This window comes from Gopherus flavomarginatus, chromosome 6 (assembly GCF_025201925.1).
Source record: "Gopherus flavomarginatus isolate rGopFla2 chromosome 6, rGopFla2.mat.asm, whole genome shotgun sequence".
NCBI classification, from domain to species: Eukaryota; Metazoa; Chordata; order Testudines; family Testudinidae; genus Gopherus; species Gopherus flavomarginatus.
Window position 1 is genome coordinate 50,288,202 of NC_066622.1, and position 27,345 is coordinate 50,315,546.

The 27,345-nt window shown below is 47.7% G+C and overlaps 1 protein-coding gene across 5 annotated transcripts in view; it reads right to left on the bottom strand.

The window, feature by feature from the left end:
* RBM6 (RNA binding motif protein 6) overlaps nucleotides 1–27,345 on the bottom strand; it is a 139,126-nt gene that overhangs the window by 61,552 nt on the left and 50,229 nt on the right. For all 5 annotated transcript variants that reach the window (XM_050958637.1, XM_050958640.1, XM_050958636.1 and 2 more), the window contains exon 6: nucleotides 17,359–17,432. In XM_050958637.1, the coding sequence (XP_050814594.1) occupies nucleotides 17,359–17,432 (74 nt within the window). The remainder of the gene's footprint in view (nucleotides 1–17,358; nucleotides 17,433–27,345) is intronic.

Sequence of the window (27,345 nt, forward strand, 5' to 3'; positions counted from 1 at the left end):
CAGCGCCAAATATAGAGGCAAAATAACCTCTCTACTCCTACTCAAGATTCCTGTTTATGCCTCCAAGGATCATGTTAGCCCTATTGGCCACAGCGATGCATGGAGAGCTCACATTCAGTTGATTATTCAAAAGTCCAGACTGTTTCTGGGCTAGGAAACAGTCCAATATTGCTGGAACATGTGATGTCACGGGAGACAGTTGCTGCTGAGATGCTCAAACAGAAAACCTCTTTCACTTAGCTTCATAAGTCAGTCTGGTTGAGGATTTCCTACACTGGAGCAGAATACTTTCAATTTCAGCTGACATTTTTTTCTTGGAGGTCAGCCAGCCAGCTAGCCAGAATGCAGGCTGTCAGATGTAATGAGTGAGTCCAGGTGTAGAATCTGGGTAGGTAAAGTGATGGGGGCTGTGTTAAGACATGAATAGATACAAATTCCAGAACCCTTGACCCATATCATCATCAGTCCCAGGGCGAGCATCATTAGTCCTGCATCTTCCCTTGGTTTCCTCAGAACCCTTGATATACTGGGTATCAGCAAGGGCACTGGAACAATGTGTATAACGGGGGTACCGAGAGCCATTGAATCAAACTGTAAACCCTGTATATAATGAAAAACACTTCAAGTCAGGGGGTGCTGCAGCACCCCCCACACTATTAGTTCCAGCACCTATGGGTATCAGCAGAAATGCATGCATTAATCCCAGTGACCATGTGATAAGAAAAGAATTTGTCTGTCCCTTTCCTATGTGACATTTTCTGATCTGAGGCAAATGGGTCTACTTCTAGAAGTCCGCACTTGCAAAAGATGTCTGCAGGACAGTCTTTGACAGATCTCTCATGGTTGTCTGACAACTGCCTGCTGAGTGGACCTGCCAAGATGTTCTGAAAGCTGAAAAGGTGCAGCGTCACTGGTGTGGTTTCATTTGGAATGCACCAACTCCAGAGCTGATTGGCTCCCTGAGAGAGTGGCGACAATCTCAATTCTCTTTGTCTGTTGATAAAATTAAGAGTGGTGGTGGTGTCTGTCAGACCATGGTTTTGGATCCCTGAGTAGCACTAGGAATGTCTTGTATTCCAAGCAGATGGCTTTGAGTTTTAGGATGTTTATGTGGCGACTAGCTTCCTGAGGGGACCATGAGTTCTGAGTTTCAAAGCCATCTAGATGAGGTCTCTTATCTCTGAGGAAAAGCATCTGTCACCAGAATCTTGGTACTAGAGGTGTAGAGAAGATACTTCCTTGCACCTGAAGAGGGCCTTTCTACAGTTTAATGAGATGACTTCTTGTGGGGCTGTGACCATGATACCCATGTGGTGCCTGCTGGGCAGATACACTGATCTGTGTGAAGCCTAGGCAAAGTCTGGCACACTGCATCACACAAGTGCATTGAGGCATGCTCTTACTGATGTCTTTGAGTGAGCTTAAAGTTGGTTGATGAGGGTCACTATCGTTTGGCATCTTTGCTGTGGAAGGTAAGCACTCAGTGACCTAGAATCTAATGCTGCTCCTACAAACTCTGCGCTTTGAGTTCAAGAGTGGATTTTTCTGTTGGCTTTAAGGCCCAGTGTGGTGCTTTAGAATTATTTAATTGAATTGAGTTGCTCACCTGTTGTGATGATCTTCCTCAGATCAGCCAGTTGTCGAGATATGAGTAAACCTGGATCCTATGTCTCCTTAAGTGGACTGCTACAACTGCAATGCAACACCTTTGGGGCTGTGGAAAAGCCAAATGGCAGGACCCTGTAATGAGATGCTCCTACCAGAGATCAGAGGTATTATTTCCTGTGGGCTGGATGAATGGCTATGTGAATGCAGGCTAAGACCCATGAACCAGTCTTGAGAATTCACTGAAGGGATTATAGAGGTCAGTCACCCTCCTGAATTCAAAATTACATTAATTTGTTGAGATGTTGAAGGTCCTGAATGGGATACCAACTGAGAAAATAATGAGAAAATAGTGCCAACAAAACCCTTGCCCCTGATGGTGCTTTCTCCAATGCTCTAAGATGCAGAAGCAAGTCCACTTCTTGTTTTAGATCATGGAAAGGGTCCCTGAAGCTGGGGAAGGGATTATGGGGTAGGAAGAGATTGGAATTGGATAGAATACCTCTTGTTTACAATTTCCAAGAGACTCCTTGGTCTGAGATCATCCAAGTCCAGGTTTTCTGAAAATAAGTGGTGGTTGCCAAAATTGGGGAGCTGAAGGGAGGTAGTTGGAAAGGAAGAGATCCTTTGAAGATTGTGTCAGGCTCTCAATACTGGTGTCAAATCTGTTGCCTAGCAGAAGAGACAGAATGTGCAGCAGTAGAGAAAGAGGGTCACTATTACTGGAATCTCTGTTTCTTCCTTGGTGGCTCCAGGGTCCTTTGACACTGGGCAGAGGGATGCTCCCTGAGGGAAGCCTGTGGTCTCGCTTGCTTCCTTCTTGGGGCTTTAACAGCTCAGAGAACAGAGGTTTGCCCAACAATCCTTTAAGGAATGGAGGGCTTCATCTGCCTTTGATTAAGCAGCTCATTGCCCTCAAAGGTAATATTTGATCTCCCTGTAAATCTCTGAACACTGGAACCAGGAAGATCTCCTCATGGCCACTGGTGCAGATACAGTGTGTGTCACTGTGTCGGATGCATCCAGTACAGCCTGTTAGAATGCGCAGGCTATCAGCCGTCCTCAGACATGATGCTCTTTAGCTCCCCTTGGTGTTCGTGAGCTAGCCTGTCCACAAATGGAGATAATTTGTCCCAATGATAATAATTAGTAATTAGCCCCTCCACACACACGTCTGGAGGCTGGCAGACAAGAGACTGATTCTGAAAAGTCCAGTCTCTTTGGGTCTTTCTCCCTCAGTGTCGATTTGGGAGGCCCGTGCTGCTTCAACCTAGTACTAGGTAAGAATAAAATATTCAGATCCCTTGGAAGGAACATTGTACCTCGTCAGCTCACTTGGATGTGGCCAGAATGCATGCTAGCATGTGCCACAGGTCTTTTGCAGTTTCCAACTTTTGTTTATAGGTATGACAGGGTGCACAATGTCCAGGAGTCTGAGAGGTTTCTCTTCAGCCACTTCCAGAGTTTCTGCCGTGCACCTGATGAGCTCTTGGAATTCCTTGTAGTCATCAACTGAAGGAGGTACTGAGGGACTCATTGCCTTGTTGGGAAAGATGAGACTGCAGCAGGAAACAAGTTGTTGTTCTCCTTGTAGATGAGGTTCTTAGTCTCTTGCCTTTCCAAGATTTGCCCTGCACTAGCTGATCTGGCTGTGGTAACTTATATTGCCTCTTTGGGGAAGGGAGCAGACCCTAGTGGTGGACAAAGAGGCAGACTTGTGTGAACAGGACTAAACCCCTGGGGCATAGGCACTGGAGTGGGACTCTCGTAGGAGACACTAGAGGAATGTTCCCTATGAGCCTTAGGTCATTCTCTGCTGTCCCTTATTGACTCCTCCCCAGAGTCTCTTCTCCCCTTGGATAGCACAGTGGAAGTCAGGAAACAAAGTATGTAAGAGAGGAGTCCCTATTGTGCTTCAAGGGGAATGACAAAAGGAGTACACCTGTTCAAAGCCAGGGCCCGTCCTGTCAGGAGTGCCATGGCTCTGTTGTGCTCTCCCTAGCTGGGCAGGTCTGGTATTGCAGGCAATACCGGAGATACTTCCTTTGTCTACTGTACCGACATCTCAGTAGAAGGTTACACCACCCTCATCCCCTCGAGAAGCGGAGACTCCAATACCAGGCCCACAGATAAATCACCCTATATGTATATGGCCTTAGTACTGGTACACTGATACTGAGCACTGTGAACACAGTTAGGAGATTGCCGTGTGGTGAGGGATCAGTACCAGGAGAGTCCACCAGTTGAGTGGGCACTGCAGGCACCCTCCCAACACTCAGTACTGGTGCACCAGAGGAATTCAAAGTAGCCACCCCGTCATGTGTCAGACCAAGCCTTGGGCCCTGATTCAGTAGGCACTAGAGACAGTGACCTAATCCTTGTTTCACCTCTGGATTTGAGTTGTCACAGGCTGGAATGGTGGCAGATGACTGAAATCTCTTGGCTGCCATAGCCCTGGGAGCTCAGGGTGGAATCCTTGCTCACTGGAGCACTTGTGGACAGGGAAATGACTGGAGAACTGAGGTTTAACTATCTCCGAGGAAGCATGCATAGAGTGCTTCAGGGAAAACAATATTAGGTGCGCTTCTCTAGCTTTTTGAGTACACTTATAGGAGGAGACATGTTACACTATCTCTCTCCTAAACAGAGCAGACACCTGGAGTGTAGATCATTGACACTTCAGAGAAAGGACAGGTTTTAAACACCAGGGACTTCATTTCTGCCATTTTGCTAGAGCCCCTGTACAGGGGAGTTTCTAGCCTAAAAATCAGAACCTGACTGTAAAGACTAGCGTGTGTATCTCCAACACTAAAGCACCAACACTAAACAAGCACAGAGGGGAGTGAAGCAGCCAGAAACTGCTTTGCTGCCACGGGTAGTAAGAAGAACGTGAGGGATGGCTGGGTCAGCTCCATTCTTTATGCCTTTAGGTATGGGGGACGCACAGACACAGCACCTATTGACACTGCCAGCCAAAAGAATCTGACTTCACGTGCCTGGGACATGAGTACCAAGAGAGAAATCAAAACGGAATCCATGTGGGTAATCATGGAAGAATGCAGTTAGGGCACGCATATCATCTTTACTCTGCCCTGCAGTGACACCACTGGTGGGGGAGAGGAGTAGGGGAGGAAGACCCCCTAAATTTGTAACGAGTTTAACCTGGAACTACAAACACTAAATTGCCTTAATAATGACCGCATATAGTGCATGGTTACACTGTCATGGTCCTAATCTGGTGTCCAACATGTGGAGAAACAGAACTGAAGTATAAAGGTATCACACTGATGCACTTAAACCAACAAGCTACATTTTGTCTCTCATTTAATTGTAATTGGGTCTCATCTTTGGTCTAAAGCATTACCAAGTCAGGTGAGATCTGAACCAGAAACCATGAGAAAACTGTACAATTGTAAGGACAAAAGTTTGCACAATTCAGTGATCCCAATCAAGTTCACAATACTTTCTTTCCACCTTCTGTAGGTGGAATTGAACAGGGTGAACCCAAACTTGATTGATATCTTGAGAACAAAACAGACAGGAACCAATATATCAAGAAGTGAACCCAAATTCACACATCTATTTTAGTGTCCCTATGACTCTTTGGAAAAGGAGCTAAGTCCAGCCATAGCTTATATAAGATGATGCGAGAGAGATGCAAAGAGGCAACAGAGAAAATGATCCTGCCTTCCTGCATCCCAACTATTGTGTACAGGTTGAAGTTTCTTCAGTCATTAGATTCACCAGCCTTGGTGTGCAAACTGGATACCATTAATTTGGGCTTGAATGGAGACTGGGAATGGCTGAGCCATTACACACGTTGAATCTATTTCCCTATGTTAAGTATCCTCACACCTTCTTGTAAAACTGTCTGGGGTGGGCTATCTTGATTATCATACAAAAGTTTTTTCTCTTAAGTAATTAGCCTTTCAGAGTTGGTAGGGCAACTCCCACCTTTTCGTGTTTTCTGTATATGTTTATATATATCTCCTCAATATATGTTCCATTCTATGCATCCGATGAAGTGGGCTGTAGCCCACGAAAGCTTATGCTCAAATAAATTTGTTAGTCTCTAAGGTGCCACAAGTACTCCTTACCTTAGTGTTCCACACAAGCGAAGTGCCAATAGTGCAGGCATTAGAGGAGGGAAAACATAAGCACAAAGGAAGCATAAAAATGAAAAATAAACAAACCTATGTTAAAATGCTTCCCACACTGAACATTCTGTTGAGCCTTGCCCTCAACATATTGATGCCTGGTATACAGGTAGATCCTTGAAGAGAGATAATCCAGAAGGAGCTGGTTAGGCCATATTGATCTAAAACTGGTTGGAAAGACCTACAATGCACTTTGTATTGTGCCCAAAGGTGGGCTGGAGAGGATGACGAATGCCACCTTTCTCACAATGTGCGCACCACTGAGAACTGTTGATGGAAGATGGACTCTTGGTTGAGAAGGTGTATCTATCACCTCCAGACCTCAAACCACCATAAAACGAAGAACATGTTCCATCTTCAGACATCTGTAGGGAATTTGAGCCATGGCTCTGTAGTTTCTCTCATAGTGCCTTCAGCCTGCATCCTTCAAGAAATCTCAGTAACATTACTGTCCCACTACTTGTCATGGCTTATGGAGATCTCTTGCTGCTTTGAGGAGGACTTTCAAAAGCACCTCGGACAGTTAGGATAATGAGTTCCATTATCTTTCAGTGGGACTTTGCCCAGAGGATTTAGGACCTTCTTTCAAAAATCTCCCCCATTAATGATTCCACACACACACACACACACACACACACACACACACACGAAATTGACTAGTCTACTTCAAACATTGCTACCCTACATGCTATCCTGTGTTCCCTCTAAGCTGTGCAGTCAGGCAACTGCCCAGGAATGATTCAAGTGCCACGCACTTGATTAGCAGAACCACACACATCTGGCTGTGGGTGTTCAGGTGCCCCTCCCCCCACTGCTCTGTGGCCACATTGCTCCTGCCCTCTGCCTTGCAGCCCCTGGCCAGCTGCTCCCGGGACCCTCCTGCTGGCTGTGCAGGGCGGGGGGATGCTGATGTCAGGGTGTCTTCCTCCCCCAACCCTATATCTCATCTCCACAGAGCATGGGAGCAGGGACAGGGCTCAGGAGCAGAAGAGCTTCTGAGCTCTGAACGTGCCTTCCGAGCCATGAGTGAGTGCCTTCAAGAGACAGCACACGGTCTCTCAGAGACTTCCCCAGCAGCCAGCACAAAGAGTCTCTCTCTCTCACACGCACACTGTCTCTCAGTCTCTGTCTCTGTCTCTCACACTCACAGACTTTCACACTCACCTCCCAACAATAATATGCATTATTGTTGTTGTTACTTCTTGGTACTTCCTGAAATGCACACATATTCTCTGTAATTTTATTCTTTCAAAGTGCTGTTCTTTTAGTTTTTTGACTGGTCTATGCATTGCATAATTTTTATTTCTCTCTTACACTTAAATTTAATTGTTTGAGTAGTGAATTATAAAATGCCTAACCTGTCCTGGCTGGAGTAATTATCCTTATTGTAACTTTTTAAAAATATATAATATATCTAGGTTTTTTGTTTCTACTGGTGGCGCGCATCTGCACATATCTCAGTGCACATAACAAAATGTATTTTGCACAGGGATGGAAAAATTAGAGGGAACATTGATGCTATCCCCCTCTGCAGCACTTTGGTGCCAAGGTGATAAGCACCTTAGATATAGTTAAGACAAAATAAATAATATCTACATATCCACATTTATGGATCTTCACACTGAGTCTATACAAGCATCCATAAAATAAGAAATAAATCAACTTAGTATAAGTGCCTTTTAACTTGCCTTAAGATAGACTTCTGTCCTGACATGCTGAGAAGGAATTTTCCTCCAGGGTAGATTGGTAGAGGCCCTGAGGGTTTTTCACCTTCCTCTGCAGCGTAGGGCACAGGGTCACTTCCTAGAAGATTTTCTGCACCTTGAAGTCTTAAAACCATGATTTGAGGACTTCAATAGCTCAGACATAGGTTAGGGGTTTGTTACAGGTGAGATTCTGTGGCCTGTGTTGTGCAGGAGGTCAGACTAGACGATCATAATGGTCCCTTCTGACCTTAAAGTTTATGAATCTATGATGCTCTTTCTTCATATGGAGGTCCTGCTAACACCCTGTAGGTGCAAGGGACCTGATGGCTACATGGATTGGGTAGTGTTTATACCTCCAAAGGTACACATAAGGCACATCCTTCACAGTCTTAAAGCAAGACAAAAATCTTAGCTACCAAGTGGCCTGAAGGAACAAGATGCCAAAGACCGCATCACTTAGGAAGGGGTCTTGTATTATGTCAATAGCTGAAACAAGGTTTTTCTTATTTTACTCATAGACTTTAAGGTCAGAAGGGACCATTATGATCAACTAGTCTGACCTCCTGCACAACGCAGGCCACACAATCTCACCCATCCACTCCTGTAGCAAACTCCTAACCTATGTCTGAGTTATTGAAGTCTCCAAATTGTAGTTTGAAGACCTCAAGGTGCAGAGAATCCTCCAGCAAGTGACCCGTGCCCCATGCTGCAGAGGAAGGCAAAAAACTTCCAGGTCCTCTGCCAATCTGCCCTGGAGGAAAATTCCTTCCCAACCTCAAATATGGCGATCAGTTAAACCCTGAGCATGTGGGCAAGACTCACCAGCCAGCACTCAGGAAAGAATTCTCTGTAGTAACTCAGATCCAACCCCATCTAATATCTCATCACAGACCACTGGGCATATTTACCTGCTAATAATCAAAGATGAATCAATTGACAAAATTAGGCTAGCCCATCATACCATCCCCTCCATAAACTTACCAAGCTTAGTCTTGAAGCCAGATGTGTCTTTTGCCCCCACTACTCCCCTTGGAAGGATGTTCCAGAACTTCACTCCTCTAACGGTTAGAAACCTTCATCTAATTTCAAGTCTAAACTTCCTAGTGTCCAGTTTATATCCATTTGTTCTTGTGTCCACATTGGTACTTAAATAAGCTTAAATAATTCCTCTCCCTCCCTGATATTAAACCCTCTGATATATTTATAGAGTCATCATATCCCCCCTCAACCTTCTTTTGGTTAGGCTAAACAAGACAAGTTCTTTCAGTCTCCTTTCATAAGCCAGGTTTTCCATTCCTCAGATCATCCTAATAGCCTGTCTCTGTACCTGTTCCAGTTTGAATTCATCCTTCTTAAACATGGGAGACCAGAACTGCACACAGTATTCCAGATGAGGTCTTACCAGTGTCTTGTATAACGGTACCAACACCTCCTTATCTTTGCTGGAAATATCTCACCTGATGCATCCTAAAACCGCATTAGCTTTTTTAACGGCCATATCACATTGGTGGCTCATAGTCATCTGCGATTAACCAATACTCCAAGGTCCTTCTCCTCCTCTGTTACTTTCAATTGATGTGTCCCCAATTTATAACTAAAATTCTTGTTATTAATCCCTAAATGCATGACCTTGCACTTTTCACTATTAAATTTCATCCTATTACTATTACTCCAGTTTACAAAGTCATCCAGATCTTCCTGTATGATATCCCGGTCCTTCTCTGTGTTAGCAATATCTTCCAGCTTTGTGTCATCCGCAAACTTTATTAGCACATTCTCGCTTTTTATGCCAAGGTCAGAAATAAAAAGGTTAAACAACATTGGCCCCAAAACTGATCCCTGAGGAACTCCACTAGTAACCTCCTTCCAGCCTGACAGTTCACCCTTCAGTACGACCCGTTGTAGTCTCCCCTTTAACCAGTTCCTTATCCACCTTTCAATTTTCATACTGATCTCCATCTTTTCCAATTTAGCTAATAATTCCTCATGTGGAACCGTGTCAAATGCCTTACTGAAATCGAGGTAAATTAGGTCTACTGCATTTCCTTTGTCTAAATAATCTGTCACCTTCTCAAAGAAGGAGATCAGGTTGGTTTGGCACGATCTACCTTTTGTAAAACCATGTTGTATTTTGTCCCAATTACCATTGACCTCAATGTCCTTAACTACTTTCTCCTTCAAAATTTTTTCCAAGACCTTACATACTACAGATGTCAAACTAACAGGCCTATAGTTACTCGGATTACTTTTTTTCCATTTCTTAAAAATAGTAACTGTTAGCAATTCTCCAGTCGTACGGTACAACCCCTGAGTTTACTGATTCATTAAAAATTCTTGCTAATGGGCTTGCAATTTCATGTGCCAGTTCCTTTAATATTCTTGGATGCAGATTATCTGGGCCCTCCGATTTTATCCCATTAAGCTTTTTGAGTTTGGCTTCTACCTCGGATGTGGCAATATCTACCTCCATATCCTCATTCCCCTTTGTCGTCCTACCATTATCCCTAAGCTCCTCATTAGCCTTATTAAAGACTGAGGCAAAGTATTTATTTAGATATTGGCCCATGCCTAAATTATCCTTAACCTCCATTCCATCCTCAGTGTTTAGTGGTCCCCCAATGTTTTAGCTCAGCCTCTGCAGTAAAACACATCCTACAGATGTTTACAGATCCATAAGAGAGGCATGGAGTAGACTTACCTGTGGTCTGCACTGCATGAAATATTGACTGGCAAAGGATTTCACATTGCTTCACTTTTCAACTTTTAAACAATCCAGTCAGTGAATATTGCACAGTGCTTGGGGAGAGCTGAATGCTGTTATTCAATGGGAGTGAACTGGAATGTTGCAAGCACTGGTGTGCAACCTCATTTCCACAGGCAGGGGCTACAGTCGCAGTTTAAAAAAAGAAAGCTCTTATCCACTCCACCTGGCACTCAGCAAAGGCTTACATTATGTAACTGAACGTCAGGCAAACATTATATTCTATGGTGTTTGCCAGGAGAAGGAGAAATGCTCCTCAAAAAATGTGAGGGAGGAGATTGAGCAGAGCAGGTAGCTGCACAGCCCATCTGGTTGCAGCAGGTTAGTTTGGAACCAAGTTGGCTAAATTGGTTCCTTTGCTCCCTGAGCTAGCAGGACAGAGCACAGCTCCTTAGCAGGAGGGTGCACACCTGACCTGGCAGGCAGGCAGAGCAGCAATATTGATGGGCTCTTGTCCTTAGCTGGGGAAGTGTCAGTGAACTATACAGCCTTTGGAAGAGGGAGATCCCAAAAGACCTCCCACGCAATAAGGGAAGACCTCAAACGAAGATTCAGGGAAAGAGACAAAGGCTGAGACTAAGGGAGATTGATAGAAGGAAAAGACCCAGAGAAATGTTAAATACTAGGAGAAGAATGAATCAGTTTCTCAGCTGGTCAAAAGCTGCACAATGTGATGAATTCTCCTTAGCATAAGGAAGATCACTCTAGTGCACAAACCTTAAATCGTCCTCCTACGCACAGATGAGCACACATTGCAGCCATGTCAGAACAGGAGTACGGGTATATACATAGGCATCTGTAGGATATCAGGAAGTACAACTCAACTAGCCAGCAAACAAGACTCGGGCCAATGGCAGATCTGTAACACTGCTCAACTAATCGCTTCCCTTTCTCAGGCAATAAAACTTCAGTGACACAGTGATCTAAGGTGGCAGTTACCATGGCAAAACAAGCAGGGGTGAACAATCAGGTGACCCAGCAGCTCAAGATCCATTGAAAAAAGAGGCTGTGAGTCAGCTCATGGCAAATGCACGTAAGCAACTTTGAATCAAATACAACAAAAGAAATCAACAACATTGCTGTTTTATTTGAACATCCTCTTATCCGATCAACATACAGCCCACTGACAGCACCTTTCACCAGCCCACTGGGCTACGGAACATATTAGTTCACGATTCTGCCTGCCCCTCAACTTGGTAGGAAGATTTATGGGAGGAATCACTTCACAGGGACAGACACCTTCCTCCCACTCTCCAAATGAGAACAAGCAATACAGGAGACTCCAAAGCACACTGCCAGAAATCCTTATGGTTTAAACCAGGACATTTTGAATACAGAACACAACAGAGGGACACTCTCCCTTGCAATATGCAAAACACCCCCTGTGCTGAATACAATTAACAAGAAACACAGTGTATGTTTAACGCAAACCAGAAAATAACATGCTTCCGTTTTTTATCCCAGGACGCAGGTACCAAGAGGAGAGTGTGACCTGAATGGAGTCTTTTCCTGCTCTCCTTGCGTGTGGGATATTGGAGTTTACACAGGATGCTCAGGACCTATAACCTGAGCACACTTACAAACATTACCACCATCACACACAACTGCAGGAGACAGAGTAACCTGGGAAGTGTTTCCTTTGCTGAGCAAGTACAGGGCAGAATGCCTTACACCCAAGAGAAATATTAATCCTAGAAAAGGTATGTAGAGAAGTCTGGTCTCTAATTATGTAGAAAACATTTCTTCAGGATTACGGACCAACCAGAGGCCCCTGCAATTAACACCTCCTGCCAACACTAGACAAAATTCATTTCCAAAATTCACTTCTATGCTGGGTAACAATCCCCCACATAGACTGCAATATGCATATTGTCATGCACACAATTTGCCCCCCCAAGACCACCACACAAGTGCTACAGATATTTACAGGCTGAAATTAAGCAACAAATGCATTGGGGTAATTATAAGTCTTCCACAATCAACGTTTTTGGAGCTGAGCATCATAAGTTATTACCAAATGCCTTCAAGGCCTGTAAATCCTAACCTCCCTACCTCAAAGGATGTAAATGGCAGAAAGCAACATAGCAACCCATTGCTCTTCCAACAGCCACATGGATTTTAACAAACAGCTGCAGTGAAGTTCCTGCTGATCGTTACCAGGCGCTACATCGCAGATATATTAGTTTAATGAAAGGATAAAGGAAGAGGGACACACAAGAGCAGAAAAACTCTAGATGTTGACTTAACATTCTGATCTCGCCAATTTGGGGTCTGCTCAGGTAAAGCTAAGGGCCCTCTGCTCCCCTCTGGTGCATGGCAAAAGGGGAAGGAAGCAAGAGCGCATTAGAAAAAGAAATGGGAACAGGGGTCATTGCAGTAGAAACTGGCAGCTCTTTGGTATGTGCCACCTATATGGAAACATGGATCTCTCTGCAAAGCGAGAGCAAGTCATGGAACAACCAACCTAGCATGTGCCCACAGAACTCCAGCATTATCGTAAGTCTGTCCTGGAAATTAATGCTAACCATCCCTCCACAACTTCCAGACCTCTGTTAGGGAGCAGAAGCAAATAGCAGGCAAGGGTCAGCCACTGACAGAAGGCACACAAAATAAGTATGCTGCCAACATTTCTTGGGGTGAAGGGCCTGGGAGAAGTTCAGTGGGGCAGGTACTATGAGTACTGTCAAAATCATCCATTTGCCCCAATTTTCCATTGGTTCTCCTGTCCACAAGTTTGACAAGTCTCACACCTTGTCCTACACACACCAGCAGCAGCCCTATCTCACAGAGCAAAGAAAATATCCAGGTAGCGACAGATGCATCTTTTTTCTTCTCGTCTTCCATCCACTATAATGACGGAAGGGACCACATGGGGCTAAAAACACTCAGCTCTCCTAACGTGCACTGGAAGGCTTGATTTAACTATTCACTGAACAAATTAGTTCCACTGTAGCTCAGATCCCTGCTTCACTTCCTCCCAGAAAAAGCTGATCATTTGGTGCCCAAGAACAAGTCCAAGGGGTTTTAAATGGAGCCAGCATTTCTCCTGAAGATGAGAGAGACCTGCCATGGAGTCACATTCCCTACAAGGGGCTGCAGCCCCTCGGACAGATCCAATTCCATACCAAGAAGCAGTGTCCTAGTAATTACTACTTTCATGAGCCTGCTCCTGAAGAAGCCAGAGCACTGATCCCACTGGGAGGAACACACCATTGTGCCTGGCAGGCAGCATTGAGTATGTACATGAAGGAGATGAAAGGAGATGGACCTTATAAACACAAGAGACCATTCACCTTTCCTCAGGTTTTAAAGGATGGGAAGGTTCTTTGGAAGAAGCCCCATAAATCATCAGCATTAAAGACCAACACAGATAAGTCCTCTGAATATACCCTGCATCTCACCAAAGAAACTAAGATTGCCATATGAACATGGAAGAAGTCTCCACTCTCAAAACCCAATGACGCAGACAACTGGCAACAAAACCAACAAGAGCACCAGTTACCAACAGCATTAAAACAGAGAAAGCCAAATGAAACCCAGAAAGTTCTGCAAAGCAGCTTGCAGCCAACCTTCTCTAACACAGAGGTGCAGGTCCCTGGAGATTCCAGTTTGCAGCCAGCAATTCTCCATCCTGACCTGAGCAAGCAGACAGGAGGAGGGCAAATGCAATATTGCCCATTTCAGACATATTGGAGGTGGCCTTTGAGCTACTGGCAAGTTTCCAATGTAGCCATAAACAGAGCAGAGTTTGGCTGCCCATGGATTAAAGTGACCTCTTTGTGCCATTAACCCCTAAAATGTCATCATGCTAATTAGAAATGGGGATGTTTTAATCCCTTTAACTATAGCTGTGATAACTGGTAAGTAAGCAGTGGTATGAAAGGCATCCTTTCATCACAGAAACAGGACAGCACTGGAGAAGAGGGAAGTTTCTTCACTTCAATGCATTCAGTAGAAAACTTCCTCAGAAGCCAATACACACACCCACGCTACATTTACTGGACAAATAGCTGGACCTGGTAAATCTGTGACGTGGAATCTGGAAATACCACAATAAACCAAATGCTGGTTTGTATTAAGTGAAGGGAACAAGGAAAAGAGTTGCCAAATTTTATCCAGTCAAGGTCAGTGTAAGCTTCCTGACTCTATGAAAGACGTCGCTCTTACCCCAGGAGATGGCTGTTGGGTAGTGGGGCTGTGGCACTCTGGGGGGAATAGCATGGGGAAGTTATTAGTTCTTGTCTTTCTATATTATTTGATCTGACTGGGGTAACCAAAAGGTTTAGTTATTAGTATATTGTTAAAAGATTGTGCAGGGTACCCAAGCCACTGCATAAGCACTCTAATAAGAGTTTGTACAAATTCAGATACATTCCCAACCTGATGACGTGACATTTTCTCCCTAACAACTCAATCCTGGGCCCCACCCAGGAAGAGATTAAAATGGTGTGAGTCCTATCTTGTGGGGATGGAGCGATGACATTCCCCTGTCCATTCATCATACAAATGAGCTCAATTTGGACTTAGAGCTGAAAGACTAGTTACTAGCCTCACAGCAGATATCGTTGATTAAAAAAAAGTTTAGTATTTTGTCCTAAATTAGAGGTCATTTTCCCTAATTCTGTCAAGCTCCACATACTGGTCAGCCATGAGGGCTGCGGGGGGGGGGGGGGGGGTTGTTAGGAGATCCAATTCTCACCAAAGTCAGTGGAAGCCTTTCCCCTGATTTCAGTTGGGTTTCGATCAGGCTCATGCTGAGGAACACAACTTGCCACATGTTAACTACTAACAACTGTTGCAATGAATAGGACACTGTCACAACTGGGAGGTCCTGACAGAACTGGCCTAAGAACAGACCTTGCAACGTTCCCATGGAGATGGTCACACTTTCTAGACATTCTCCACACATGTGACACAGCCCCATGCTGCCAGCAGGATGATCAGAAAACATCATTACATGTGGGGCCTGGAGGTGCCTCTATCAGGATGCACGTGGTGGGATGGACAGACTACCCAGGTGACTGCTGTTGCCCTGTCATGGCTGGGATAAGACATGCAAGTGTGTGTGTGAGACACAGGAACTTTCTCTCTGTGCTGCCAGCACTGCAGAGTGCAAGCAAGTGTAGGAGGGGAGAAGTGAAGGATAGGTATGTCATGCCAAGGGGCAGCCTACGCATGTCCCCAATTGGACCCTCTCAGATGTGTGTAGGGTAACTTGCCCAGATTCCTACATGCACCCTACGTGGGGTAGGAACACTCCCTGGATACCTACAGGTGCCCCCATCGCAAAGTGAAGGATGGGAACCTTACCTGTCCTTACCTCTCCTATCTGAACAAAAACAGACACCTGCTCCAGTGCCTGTAGATGTCCCAACAGGAGAGTGGGAAGAGCATTCTACCCAGATGGGGAGGAGCTTCCTCAGGTGCTCAGGGCTGTCCCTTCAGGGTACACTGACCATTGCAGGTAAGAGGAGCTGAGAAGAGGAGAGCTGAGTGCATATAGTGAGGGTTTAGTTACTACGCTGTTCACAGCAAGTTATGCACAGATTTTCCCCTGATAGTATGTTTTACATGAAAACCATCATGGTGGCAGCGAAAGCATGGGTGGCAACACGGAAGGGAAGTCAGATTTTAGCCTAACCCACTGTGACAGCATCCCATTAAAATGGTACAAATTCCAGAGCTTCCCTGAAGGCATCCTTTTTGCCAAGTGACCTCATCGGGGACACAAGCAGTAGTGGGATTACGTCAGCCTGCACATATTCTCATTGGCATTAAAAATCAGAAGCTATAGGAGCATTTCTACAATATTTAGCACCAAGTTTTTAGAACAGGAACATGCTCAGACTTTGCACTGCTATTGTAACTGTAGATGTATGCACATACATGCCACATCTAACAGGTGGGCTGTATGCACATTTACAGTAGCTGCACAGCCATACAATTCTAAAATTGTGACTCAGTTTTTAAGTTGCATGGCTCTCCCCTGGCTGGGGAAGCCAGTCTTTAAGCAAGGTAGCCAATGGTATTCCTAAGTATGAATGGGTTAGATAACTATGGCAATTCTTGCTTATATGCAAAACTGAAAAGGAGGTGGAAAGTCATTCTCCCCTAACCAGGAGCTAATTGAGAGGGATCTAGTAGAAGAGTGTTCCTGGGCAGCACTGAACTGTGATCAGGTAATTGTCTCCCAGGTGATCAGTCAGTTCCCTGCAATTTCCAGGGAATGGGTGATAATGGTAGATTTCAGTTCTTCTTGTCTTCCGTGATTTACAGCCTTTGAGGGTCAGATGATGCTCAACAGCAACAGGTTTCAAACAATCAAATCTGAATTACTGCTAGAGTTGGGAGCTTATTCAGTGTGAGAAAGGCTGAGCATTTCTTTTAAATTTAGAGTTCAGAAACATCTCGGGTGACCAGACGTCCTGATATTATCGGGACCACTCCAATATTATAGGCTTTGTCCTATACTCTACACATCTGAAAAAAGTGTTCCGATTTTTCACACTTTCTATTTGGTCACCCTAGAAATGTTCAGATTTACCAGGTGCAACTGTGCACAGGCCAGCCCTTGTGTATGCAACATCAACTTGCCAAAGGACAAAATGAATACAAGAGGGGACACATATGAGGAATCCTCCCCACGCAGATGAGCCACATGGAAAAGTAACAGGCAAGTAGCATTTGAGCTGCATATCCAAGGCTTCACCCATAGCGACGCATGTTTGTGTCTAACTCGAACCCTGTGTACAGGGGACAGATACAATTACTGTGCACAGACAGGGCAGTGAGGAGTTTCACACTAGCAGAGCTCTTTCCAACTGTGAGTACAAACCCACAGAGGCAACAACCTGTACCGGGAATCTTTTTCATCTCCAAGCTTTTAAATCTAGCCAATCTGCAGGTGTGCTCAAGATGAAACAGCAGAACATTCAGAGCCTCTTGCCTCTTTCATAGAGGCATTACATAGCCTTTTGTAAGCTTCTGGGAACACTGGCATTTGAGCAGCAGTGTTGAGTAAAAACAAGAGCCGATCTTCTTTTGAACCATTTCCAAAATCACTGACTCTCCACCCGCCCTCAGCAAAACAATATTCTTCTAGCAGCATTCGACCGAAGTGTAAAGCAACCTGATTGGCTTCCATGCATCCGATGGCCTCTTCCAAGAGTGAAAACTCCACGCAGACATAGCCATAGTCGTAACCTGGGGACAGCATTTAAATACAGACGGGAGTCGTGTTAGTGCCTTGTAATACAGAAGAGCCACATTTAAACACCCAATTTCCCCTTCCCTCAATCACAAACCCTCCTACCACCACCCCAACGTCTCTGCAAAATAAAACACAGAAAATCAGTGGCTGACACTCAGATGCTGTTTAGGTCTGTGGAATTGAGCTCAAGTTTTGGTTAGACATAAAGATGCTCTAAGAAATTCCCATTTCCCCTTCTGAAACGAGACAAGTGTGAGACCCACTCCTTAAAACAGGTAATAGTGTGAGCAACGTGCATTTTTAAAGAAGAAAGACACGATGACACTGAGCCAGGTTTATAATAACTAGGAGGTGCAGGCTGCTCTGAAACAAACATTGATTAATCCACAACAATAACTTTAGCGCAAACCTGCCCAGCATGTACTCTGTTTTTTGGAGTGACTAGTATTGTAATCCTCAGGATGCCTTCAGGAGAGAGCTAAAAGTGCATCCTTGTACTACATTAACTTTTGCTCTTTAACAACTGCTTTTTGAGTCTCAAAGTCCTTTGCATTATGAGCAAGGGCACAGAAACAGGGCTATAAATTCCAACCTTTTCTCACTTTGGCTTTTAAGCTAAGCCAGTGCATTTCCTAGGCCTGTTTTGTACATTTAACAAAGGGGGGGAGGTATTCAAAGTAAAAACACATCTTCATAGCACAAGATACATAAAGTGCCATGACTCCTTTTCTTTTTTCTGAAAAACCCCTCGTTCAGGTGGGGGGATTTGATTTTGTAGTCCAACTATCTGCGCAGAAATGCAGATGTCTCATAAGAAAGGGTAGGTTAATTTCACTTGGTGCAGAATTAAGGCAATTTCTATACCCTTTCACCCATCCCTCTCCTCAAGCAGTTCTTTCTGATGGATACCCTTGACTTGGAAGAAGTGCTTTGATCCCCTCTTCCTGCCACACCATGTGGCCGAGTGATCAGTAGGTTCGTGGAGAAAGCCCCTCTTTAGACACAGCCTTGGTTGAGTGCTCCAGTTCCCACCCTCCCAAGGGCATCCTGCAGTGACTCCAAACCAGCTACGATTCAAAAGGTCTCATTAAAACCATAAGTGATTAAGAGGAGAACATGCTGAACTAAAACAAAGGCAATGAACTGCATGACGCATAGTCTGAAATTCTGCAAGAGCCAATGGACACCTGCACCATTCATTTCAGTGCAGTTCTTTACCCCCATGTCTCAAGTGCTTACCCACTCCTCAGTTGCCCTGGTCCTTTCCTGGCCTGTGGTAGGGCAGTGTGTCAGAGACCCAGTATCTGGCATGAAGGGTCTCAGATCATCCTCTCCCTTTGTCACCCTGTCCTCCCTCAGTTACACCTTTCAGATTATCTGGATCCATTACATTCCTTGCAAAGGTATTTATGGCTGTGTCCCTTTTCCTGGGAGATGCTAGTCTCTTCGAAAATGTCCAGACTGCGTTAGCCAAATCCATTCAGAATTATATTTGCTGCACTGGACGTTTTTGGTTCCTGTATTTCTTGTATCACGTTTGCAACATCAAAAGTTCCCTTGAAGTTGAAGCCACACAGTATAGTTGTCTCCTGACCCAACTTCGCATCTTACCACCCAAATTTCACACGTATACACTCTCCGCACCTTGTTCTAGCCCAGCAATGCCAGGTTTGCATGTTAATTGTCCTAAGTATCAACCTGAATCCAGCTCCCTTTCTGCCTTGCACGTGAGCTTCAATGAATAGGGCCTCATACAGTCATAAAATTCTCTTCCAAATCTCAGTTCTATTCTGTCAGTAATTAATATTTACTAGAGATGATCACCATCCATCATACTGTGCAAATGCAATTCAGATAACAGTTGCCGCTTGGAATTTAACTCAGTGAATGAAATCTAGGCTGGTACAGCACAACAGCAGAATGGAACCAGTGTTGTGCACAATACACAGCAAGCACCTGGAATTGCAGACACAAAATCAGGCACTAGAAGAGAGATCCGAGGTGAGAGGAGGAACAGAAAACAAATTAAGCCAGATGTTCCTGGAGCATCAATTCTGTTCTGCAGTGCCTCAGTCGCATCAGGGCACCTTGCAGGGGAAAAAGGAAGTTCTTTGCTCCTAAGAAGCAGGGCTCTGAAAAGGAGAGTCACTAAGGAGGAGCATTGCTGCCCCTCACTGGGAAACTACTTTGCATTCAGAGCAGACTCTGGTTTAATTGTTCACTGCATAGCGCTGTGGCTCACGTGATACATTTTTTTATTGCATTCAAATCCAGAGCTCCACAATCTCACATCCCTCTTTCAAAAAGGGCTGCAAGAATGACATTTGCAAGCACTTAAGTGGGTCCTGATTCAGCCCGCTGGAGAGTATTTCAGAGAGTTGCTGTAATCAGAGAGCCAGGATCAGAATGCCAGATGTCTAATTTGTACATGTACATAAAGTAGAGTGTCTCTGCTGACAGGGAGCAAGACTGCACTACACATTTACTTCATGTTTTTGCCTCCTTGTTGGCCCAATCCTGATTCAAATCCCCATGAAGTTAATGGGTGCTGCAGGTGCTCAGCACCTCTCCAGCTTTGGCCCCACACAATAGATCAGACAGACTGGGGGAAGGATGTCACAGACAGAAGCTTATGCCAGTGATAATGTAAAGAATGCTCAACATTTGGAAGAATGCATGCTGCAAGACCATTTCAAACACACTAAATGGAGAAACTTAAAGAGGTAGACTGTGTTCTCAAGTGAGAAGGAAAGTGGGAAACATACAAGTGTGCAGTAAAGCAGGACGTGGAGGAGGGAAAACTTGGCAACTCTGGCAGAATTTTCATTCACCTGCTGTTAGCTCTCCCTCCCTCCATCTTGCATCCTTGCAGTAAGAAAAAAAATAATGGGGAACTGAAAACAGCGTGGTGCAGTCCTAGGATGTTCATGCTGTGCCCAGAGAAAGCTCCAGACCAGATGTTCAGTCTGGGACAGGCCACGAGAACTGAAATCATGTCAGAGGCATTTGGGGTGATCCTCTACAAGTCACCCATGTGCAGAATGTACTAAATTAGTCACAAAAAAAGAACAGAGCAAGTAAAGTCAGGAGTACGTTTCAGACTGCTAACAAAGATCAGCAGGGAAAGGGCTGAGATTTCTGTCTCCACCCCACCCTCAATATGATAGGCACGCTCAGTGTTATGAACTATGCAGAACAATATTAGCATCTGACTAAGGAGACTGCCCCTGGCCAAAAGCACAATAAAATCAAATGCTGGAGCATACTTTCTGACAAAGCCAGGAAGAAAGGATGCAGTGTGTTCCAGTCAATTTGCATAAATAGCTATAAGCTAGAAACATAGGCTGATAGGGATGCAACAAATTTATGAGATTCCTTCTATGTTCCCTAGAAAGGCACCAATCAATTAGATCTGGTGATCATCAGACTCTATACATTAACTGTAGCACCCAGAGCACCAAACTCAAAATGAAAACCCAAGACTTGGGGAGTGGGGAAATTTTTTGAAGTGCTAAAATGAAAGATGGTCAATAAAAGTGGAACAGCAGCACAGTCACAGCAGACCCATACATGGCCTGTTTGAATGTGAAAAAATTATGTTCACATCCAATAGTTTGTGTTAAGATCACATGATAAAATCCAGAGTCATCTTAACTTGATCTTTCACCCACAGGTTAGAAAAAGGGGGAGGAGGAAACATTGCAACATCTTAGGCCTAGTCAGAAGGGGAAGAGGGCAGTTCTAGGCTGCTATCACAGTTTATTTAAATATGAAGCAGCTTTTTGGAATGGCTGGCTTTTCTCTCTGCTTAAGGATTTTTCCCAGCACAGGGGCAGCACAGGACCCAGGAAGGGGGTCGACCACCCCGCCCCTCCCAGGAACTCTCAAAGTTGGTGCCTCTGCAGGCAAGGGATTCAGCCCAGCACCCTTCTCTCATGGGAGGATTAGGGCCCAGGCAGGAGTGATCCTTACTAGGAAAGACAGGTCTGTAGCCTGCATGAAGCTACACTACTAAAGTTTCCAGGCACTCATTCTTGCCACCAATCTAGAACTCTATGGAATGAAAGAGCCTCAATGAGAGTGGTGGTAGGAGCAAGATAGTGAAGGAATCCATGCGTCAGGAGTTTGGGATCAGGAAATCATGACTAGGGCATAGTCTCCTCCAATCCCAAAGGAAACCCCAATCGCCCAGAAATCTTAATTCAAACTTTTAAATACACTTGAGAAAAACATGTCCACTAAAGTGTGGATAAAAGGTAAGGTAAAGTTTGACACTAATTTCCAAGTGACAAAAGCTTCTCCTGAATTTATAATGGTCATTTTGCAAGAAAACTGATTGCACAGACATTTAAGCATGCCAATTTATTTTTTAAATCAGCAAATTTTACTAAGTATGCAGATATATACCAGAAAAGACGGTTACTCACCTTTGTAACTGTTGTTCTTCGAGATGTGTTGCTCACATCCATTCCAGTTAGGTGTGCGCGCCGCGCGTGCACGCTCGTCGGAAACTTTTTACCCTAGCAACTCCAGTGGGCCGGCAGGTCGCCCCCTAGAGTGGCGCCGCCATGGCGCTCGATATATACCCCTGCCGGCCCACCCGCTCCTCAGTTCCTTCTTGCCGGCTACTCCGACAGTGGGGAAGGAGGGCGGGTGTGGAATGGATGTGACCAACACATCTCGAAGAACAACAGTTACAAAGGTGAGTAACCGTCTTTTCTTCTTCGAGTGATTGCTCACATCCATTCCAGTTAGGTGAATCCCAAGCCATACCTAGGCGGTGGGGTCGGAGTGAGAAGTCGCGGCATGGAGCACTGCAGATCCGAAGGCCGCGTCCTCTCTTGACTGCTGGACCAGGGCGTAGTGGGAAGCAAAGGTGTGGACCGATGACCAGGTCGCTGCCCGACAGATTTCCTGGATGGGCAAACGGGCGAGGAAAGCCAGCGACGACGCCTGCGCCCCGGTGGAATGCGCAGTCACACGGCCCGTAGGAACATGGGCCAGCTCATAGCAGGTTCTGATACAGGAAGTTACCCATGAGGATAACCTCTGCGAGGAAATGGGAAGCCTCTTCATGCGGTCCGCTACTGCCACGAAAAGCTGGGGGGATTTGCGGAATGGTTTGGTCCTCTCCACATAGAACGCGAGAGCCCTACGGACATCAAGCGAGTGGAGCTGTTGCTCCCTGCCTGAAGAGTGAGGTTTCGGGAAAAAAACCGGGAGGAATATCTCTTGGTTGACGTGGAAGGCTGAGACCACCTTGGGGAGAAAGGCAGGGTGTGGCCTCAGCTGCACCTTATCTTTATGGAAGACTGTATACGGGGGGTCTACCGTGAGAGTCTGGAGTTCCGACACCCGTCTAGCTGAGGTGATAGCCACTAGAAAGGCAGTCTTCCAAGAAAGATAGAGTAGGGAGCAAGTAGCTAACGGCTCGAAGGGGGGCCCCATGAGCCGAGACAACACCAGGTTAAGATCCCAGGTCGGGGCAGGGAGTCGGACGTTAGGGTATAGACGTTCCAGCCCCTTCAGGAATCTAGTCACCGTCGGGTGAGAAAAAACGGAGCGGCCATCCCCACCCGGGTGAAAGGTGGAGATAGCCGCCAGGTGGACCCGCAGGGACGATATCGCCAGGCCCTGTTGTTTGAGGGATATAGTCCAAAATATTGGCCACCGAAACTTCCATCGGGCGGAGACCTTTCTCCACGCACCAACAGGAGAAACGCTTCCACTTGGCCGAGTATGTCGCTCTAGTGGAAGGCTTCCTGCTGCCCAAGAGTACCTCCCGTACCGGGGTGGAGCAGCGCAACTCAGAACTGGTCAGCCACGCAGGAGCCACGCCGCTAGGTGCAGCGACTGGAGGTCCGGGTGACAGAGAGTTCCGTGTTCCTGGGTGATCAGGTCCGGGTGAAGGGGCAGGGGAACTGGGTCGGCTATGGCCAGGTCCAGCAACATGGGGTACCAATGCTGTCTGGGCCACGCCGGGGCTACCATGATCACACGGGCCCTGTCCCTGCGCACCTTCAGAAGGACCCTGTGGACCAGTGGGAACGGGGGGAACGCGTAGAACAAGTGGGTCGTCCACGGAATAAGGAAGGCGTCCGCTATTGACCCGGGTTCCCGGCCCTGAAAAGAGCAGAACGCCTGGCATTTCCTGTTCCCCCCGGACGCGAAGAGGTCCACACGGGGACAACCCCACCTCTGGAAGATCGAGAGGGCGACGTCCGGGCGAAGGGACCACTCGTGTGAGAGAAAGGATCTGCTCAGGCGGTCCACCAGCATGTTCTGCACTCCGGGGAGGAAGGAAGCCGTGAGGTGAATGGAGTGGGCTATACAAAAGTCCCAGAGTTGCATCGCCTCGTGACATAGGGGAGAGGATCTGGTGCCGCCCTGCTTGTTGATATAGTACATGGTCGTCGTGTTGTCGGTAAATACCGCGACACAACGACCTTGAAGCTGGTGATAGAACGTTTGACAAGCAAGGCGGACCGCTCTCAACTCCCGCATGTTGATGTGCAGCTTCACCTCCTGTGGGGACCACAGGCCCTGTGTTCTCAGGGTTCCCAGGTGGGCCCCCCAGCCGAGATCTGAGGCATCCGTCGTTAGGGACACCGAGGGCTGGGGCGGGTGGAATGGGAGCCCCGCACACACTACGGACTGGTCTAGCCACCAGCTGAGAGAATCCAACACCCCCTGGGGGATTGTGATCAGCATGTCTAGTGGTTGCCTTGCCGGCCGGTAATGTGCAATGAGCCAAGACTGGAGGGGCCTCATGCGGAGTCGAGCGTAACCGGTCACAAATGTGCATGCTGCCATGTGGCCTAACAGGGTTAGACATGTCCGTATCGATGTCAAGGGGGCTGCCCGCAAGCGCTGAACGATTGCCGACAACGTCTGGAACCTTGGCAACGGCAGAAGGGCCCTGGCCACGGTGGAGTCCAGGACGGTCCCAATGAACTCCACCCTCTGCGAGGGGAGCAGGGTGGACTTGCCCACGTTGATCATGAGGCCCAAGGTAGCAAACAGGCCGGTGATCCTGCGGACGTGGCTGCAAACCTGTAGCTCCGACGTGCCCCGAATTAACCAATCGTCTAGGTAAGGGAACACGTGGATACGACTGCGCCGAAGATGTGCCACAACGATGTCCATGCATTTTGTGAATACTCTCGGAGCCGTAGAAAGGCCAAATGAGAGGACTGCAAATTGGTAGTGAAGGCGGCCTACCACGAATCGAAGGAATCGTCTGTGGTGTGGCCATATGGCAATATGAAAATAAGCGTCCTGCATGTCGAGGGCGGCATACCAGTCTCCCGGATCCAGTGATGGAATAATGGTCCCCAGGGATACCATGCGGAACTTCAACTTCGCTAGGTACTTGTTGAGCTCTCGCAGGTCGAGGATAGGCCTGAGGCCTCCCTTGGCCTTGGGGATCAGAAAGTAGCGGGAATAAAACCCCTTGCCTTTCTCGTTTTCCGGAACCGCCTCTATAGCTCCTTTGTCGAGGAGCGTCTGTACCTCCTGCCGAAGGAATTGCTCGTGAGAGGGGTCCCTGAAGAGGGACGAGGAAGGGGGGCGGGAGGGAGGAAATGATACAAACTGCAGGCGGTATCCCGTCTGCACTGTGCGTAAGACCCAGCGATCGGATGTTATTTGGGTCCACGCCTGGAGGAAAAATGAAAGGCGGTTGGAAAACGGGGGGGGAAGGATCCGTGGGGGAAACTGGTACTGCGCCCTCGGGCGCACCTTCAAAACGAAGGTTTGGGCCCAGGCGGGGGCTTGGAGGAGCTTTGATTCTGCCCCCCTTGGTTCCCTGACTGTCCACGCCTTCCATTCCTGACGCGGCGCCTATTAAGGTCCTGCCGCTGGCGGAACTGGGGGTATGGCCGACGCTGCTGCTGTTGTTGCGGCCAGAAAGGTCTGCGCTGCGTCCCCGGCGTGTGCATCCCGAGGGAGCGCATAATGACCCGATTGTCCTTAAGACTTTTCAGTCTGGGGTCTGTCTTTTCTGAGAACAGGCCCTGGCCTTCGAACAGGAGGTCCTGGATGGTGTATTGGAGCTCCGGTGGAAGGCCAGAAACCTGAAGCCAGGAGATGCGGCGCATCGTTACCCCCGAGGCGAGGGTACGGGCAGCCGAGTCTGCAGCGTCCAAAGAGGCCTGTAACGAGGTCCGTGCAACCTTCTTGCCCTCGTCAAGAATCGCCGCGAATTCTTGACGAGCCTCTTGTGGCAGCAGCTCTTTAAACTTGTCCGCTGCCACCCATGAGTTAAAAGCGTAGCGGCTAAGAAGGGCTTGCTGATTTGAAACCCTGAGTTGAAGGGCCCCAGCCGAATAGACCTTGCGGCCGAGGAGGTCCATACGCCTGGCCTCCTTGGATTTGGGGGCTGGGGCTTCCTGTCCGTGACGCTCCCTCTCGTTCACCGACTGCACCACCAGGGAACATGGTGTCAGGTGAACGTGGAGGTACTCATAGCCCTTGGAGGGGGCCATGTACTTCCTTTCGACGCCCCTTGCCGTAGGGGGGATGGAGGCCGGTGACTGCCAGATTGTATTGGCGTTGGCCTGGATCGTCCTAATGAAGGGTAGGGCGACCCTGGTGGGAGCATCGGAGGAGAGGATGCTGACGACGGGGTCCTCGATCTCAGAGACCTCCTCGGCTTGCAGGCTCAGATTCTGTGCTACTCACCTAAGGAGGTCCTGATGTGCCCTGAGATCTAGCGGAGGAGGGCTATTGAAGGAAGTGCCAGCCACCGCTTCGTCAGGAGAGGAGGATGAGGAGACCCCTGGCAAGAAAGTGTCCAACGGGGGGTCCGCCTCAGCCCTCGCCTCTGGCTCAGGAGCAAGACCAGGGTCTTGCTGCTTCGATCCTTCCTCTCCATCCGGGGAGGGAGGGGGGCGAGACAACGACGCCTCCGGCACCCTGTGCTCCGCCGTTGCAGGCCTAGGAGGAAGCTGTTGGGGGCCCTGGGCTTGATGGTACGCCCAGGGTGTCCAAAACCCCCACTGCTGCGGACCCTGGTCCTGTTGCGGAGGGTCCTGGAATAGAGCCGCTTGTCTGTCGGTGCCCAGCGCATATACGCTGTCCGCCTGTGATGACACCGACGGCTGTCTGGAAGGCCATGGCGGGGCCGACCGCGGCTGGTAAGGGTCTCCGCGGTCCGGCACCGAAGATGTTCTCGGTGCCGGGGATCGGTACCGGGAGTCATACCGGCGCCGGGATCGGGACCGAGTTCTGTCTCGGTGCCGGGATCTGGACCGGTACCGGCCGCTGCTTCGGTGCCGGGATCGGGACCGGGACCTGCCACCGACGCAGTGCCGGGAGGTCGACCGGGACCGGGACCTGCCACCAGCTCGGTGCAGGGAGGTCGACCGGTGCGCTGAACGACGGCGAGACTGGCTCCTCGAGTCACGGTGTCGGTATCGGCGGCTGGAACCAGACCGTGACCGTCTGGAGGTCGATCGGTGCCGCGAGTACGACCGGTACCGCCGAGGGGAGCGGTGCCGGGACTGCGAGCGGCGGCGGGATCTCGAGCGACCGTGGCGTCGGGACCTCGATTGCGAATGTGAGTCCCGAGACGGCGCTGTCATCATGGGCTTGCCCCTGGACGCTACCCGCACCGGAGGTACCGGGGGTGGCGGCTGAGTTGACTCAGTCAGGGCAATGAGGTCCCGTGCCGAGGCGAAGGTCTCTGGAGTGGATGGGACCAATAGCTCAACCCCAGATCTTATGGGGGAGCTCTGCGGTACCGGACTCGACGGACCCACCGGGCCCGGAGTCGACGGTGCCGGTAGCGCCGCGGCAGATGTCGATGCCGGGCGCTCCATTCGAGTCTGCCTGGCTGGAGTTGCAGACTTCGATGGTCTTGTTTCTGCACCCGGTGCCGAGGAAGGTTGGTGCCGGGGAGTCTTT